Source organism: Pteropus vampyrus, unplaced genomic scaffold (genome assembly GCF_000151845.1).
Source record: "Pteropus vampyrus isolate Shadow unplaced genomic scaffold, Pvam_2.0 Scaffold144, whole genome shotgun sequence".
NCBI classification, from domain to species: Eukaryota; Metazoa; Chordata; class Mammalia; order Chiroptera; family Pteropodidae; genus Pteropus; species Pteropus vampyrus.
In genome coordinates this window covers 1,300,712-1,303,063 of record NW_011888925.1, presented here as the reverse complement: position 1 = coordinate 1,303,063, position 2,352 = coordinate 1,300,712, and the positions used below count along the sequence as shown (strand labels likewise).

General features: G+C 47.4%; 1 protein-coding gene across 1 annotated transcript in view; it reads left to right on the top strand.

Moving 5' to 3' along the window:
* Positions 1 to 1,626, top strand: part of SLC22A6 (solute carrier family 22 member 6) — a 20,881-nt gene extending 19,255 nt beyond the window's left edge. Inside the window, 3 exon segments of the mRNA XM_011368960.1 lie at positions 1,020 to 1,196; positions 1,198 to 1,265; positions 1,496 to 1,626. Of these exon segments, the coding sequence (XP_011367262.1) occupies positions 1,020 to 1,196; positions 1,198 to 1,265; positions 1,496 to 1,626 (376 nt within the window).
* Positions 1,627 to 2,352: the final 726 nt, after the last annotated feature.

The window sequence follows — 2,352 nt, the reverse complement described above, 5'->3', positions numbered from 1 at the left end:
AACCCTCTGCCCCTGAGGTTAAAAAAAAAGTGAAGGAGATAGTGACTGAGTAGCTACTTCAGACAGGATGTTCAGAGTCATCAGGGAGGTCTCCTCGGTAAGAATCAAAGATAGACGTTAAGTCCAAAAGTCCAATCGAGAAAACAAATGGACGAGGCACAAGATAAGAACTGAGGTAGGCAGGGAGGACCGATCATGTAGGGATTTACAAGGAGGTTGGATTGTATTCTAGTACAATTACTAGAGACATTACTCAATGGTTTTAAGCAGAGTGCGAAATGATCTGAGTTACGGTTTTAAAAGAGCACTTTGGCTTCCTCGTATAGAACAGGGGATAGAGGGCCAGGGTCAACGATAGAAATGGGAAGACCAGTCAAGAGCTACTAATGGTCCCAAAGTGCTGCAGTATTAGTACCATGGTACTGCAGTATTAGTACCGCAATACTGCAATAGCAAGAAATGAAAATGGCGTGGCGTGAAATGGTGCTCAGTGGTTGTGAAGATGGGGTAAAGGGTACTGACTCTAAATGTGTTTTGGAAGGAAGAACCATCCAAATTCATATTTTGGATGTGAGAAAATAAGGGAACAGGAGGCATCAAGGATAATTACCAGATACTTGAACTTGAGCAACTGGGTGGTTAGAAGTGCCCTGTACTGGGATAGGGAAATCTGGAGGAGGAGCAGACTTGAGTGTAGAAATGAAGAGTTCTTCAACCACATAAAATTTGACCTTTTAGACACCCGAATGAAGATGTTAAGTAGGAAGTTGGATATAGATAGTCTGGGGCTCAGGGGAGAGGTTGGTTGGGGACTTATTCACAGTCACACAGCAGGTTCAAAAGGGACTAGAACTCAGGTTTCCTGGTTCCGAAACTATTTGCTTCTGTTTCCTTTTTAGCTAAGGTAAGTGCAAGCATTTGGCACTGTAGGGAGTGTGCAAAGAGGCAGCACCGGTGGCAGGCAGTTAGGGCACCTGCAGGCCCCACTGGCCTCACCAAGGTTCTTCTCCTCCCCACAGGCAGAGGGGTGTGAGCCTCACAGCAACCGTGGCCAACACAGGCAGTATGATAACCCCGCTGGTGGGCCTAGCCACTGAGTTCTCCCCCTCCCTGCCTCTCTTCATCTATGGAGCAGAGCCTGTGGCTGCCTGCACCTTCACTGTCTTCCTGCCAGAGACCCTGGGCCAGCCACTGCCCAATTCAGGACCTGGAGAGAAGATGGGCTGCACCCTCCCATGCCCTCCCCACCCTCAGGGCAATAAGCAGTTCACAGCTCCTTGATCCAGCCCCATCTGAAAAAAAAAAGGCCAGATCCAGGAGAGAGCAGAGACTTACCTAAGGTCATTCAGCGGGACTCTGGCAAAGCCAAGGCCTGAATCCGGGACTCTGGTCTCTTGAGTCTCCTGGGTCCTGTTCTCACAGAAAGGCTGTGGAATCCCTTCTGGGACCCTCAGCTCTTGAAAACAATGAGAACTTTGGACATAAACTGACACAGCTGAGCATAGACACCTAAAAAGAATCCCCAACTCTACTCTCAAACCCTGCTTCCCCTTCCCGCATAGGGGGAAAAAGAAATTGGAACAGAAGCAGCAGGAGCAGCAGATGGTCCCACTCCAGCCCTCCTGAGGACTGAGAAGGGGCAGAGAGTGGAGGAAGGAGCCCCGCCCGCTCTGGAAATCCACACTAAGAGCAGGAATGGAGAAATGGTGGCCAGGGGAGGACAGGAGGCACCTCTACTGGACCTGTGACTTCAGAGAAACACTTCCCCTGGGCCCCCCACACCTAGCCGGGCTCACTCATTGAAAGTAACTTCTCCCACTGTTCCGCTCTGGCCCACACAGGCCACGCCACATCAGCTTATCCTCGGTTCAAAAAATCATGCAGTGATCACCTACATAGAAAACCCAGTGGAATCTTCAAATGCTACTACCACTAAAACATGAGTGTAGCAAGGTCGTGAGTTAAGAGATCAATAGAAGAATTGCATTTCAAAGAATTGCATTTCTATACACTAGCAATAAACAACTGGAAATCAAAAATTTAAAGACAATACCATTTACAGTAGCATCAAAAAAATTGAAATACATAGAGATGATAAAAAAGATCAGTGATCGCCAGAGGTTCAGAGGGAGCGAAGATGGATGAATAGTTGGAACACGGGATTGTTAGGGCAGAGAAACTATTCTGTATGATACTGTGTCATTATGCACGTTGAAACCCTCAATAAACTATAAGGTAGGTATTCGTATTATCCTCAGGCTGGGGATGATTACGAGACACAGTTAAGAAATAATGGAGCCTACACTTGAACCCAGGTAGTAGACTTGACAGCAGAATTCATGCATGTGTCTA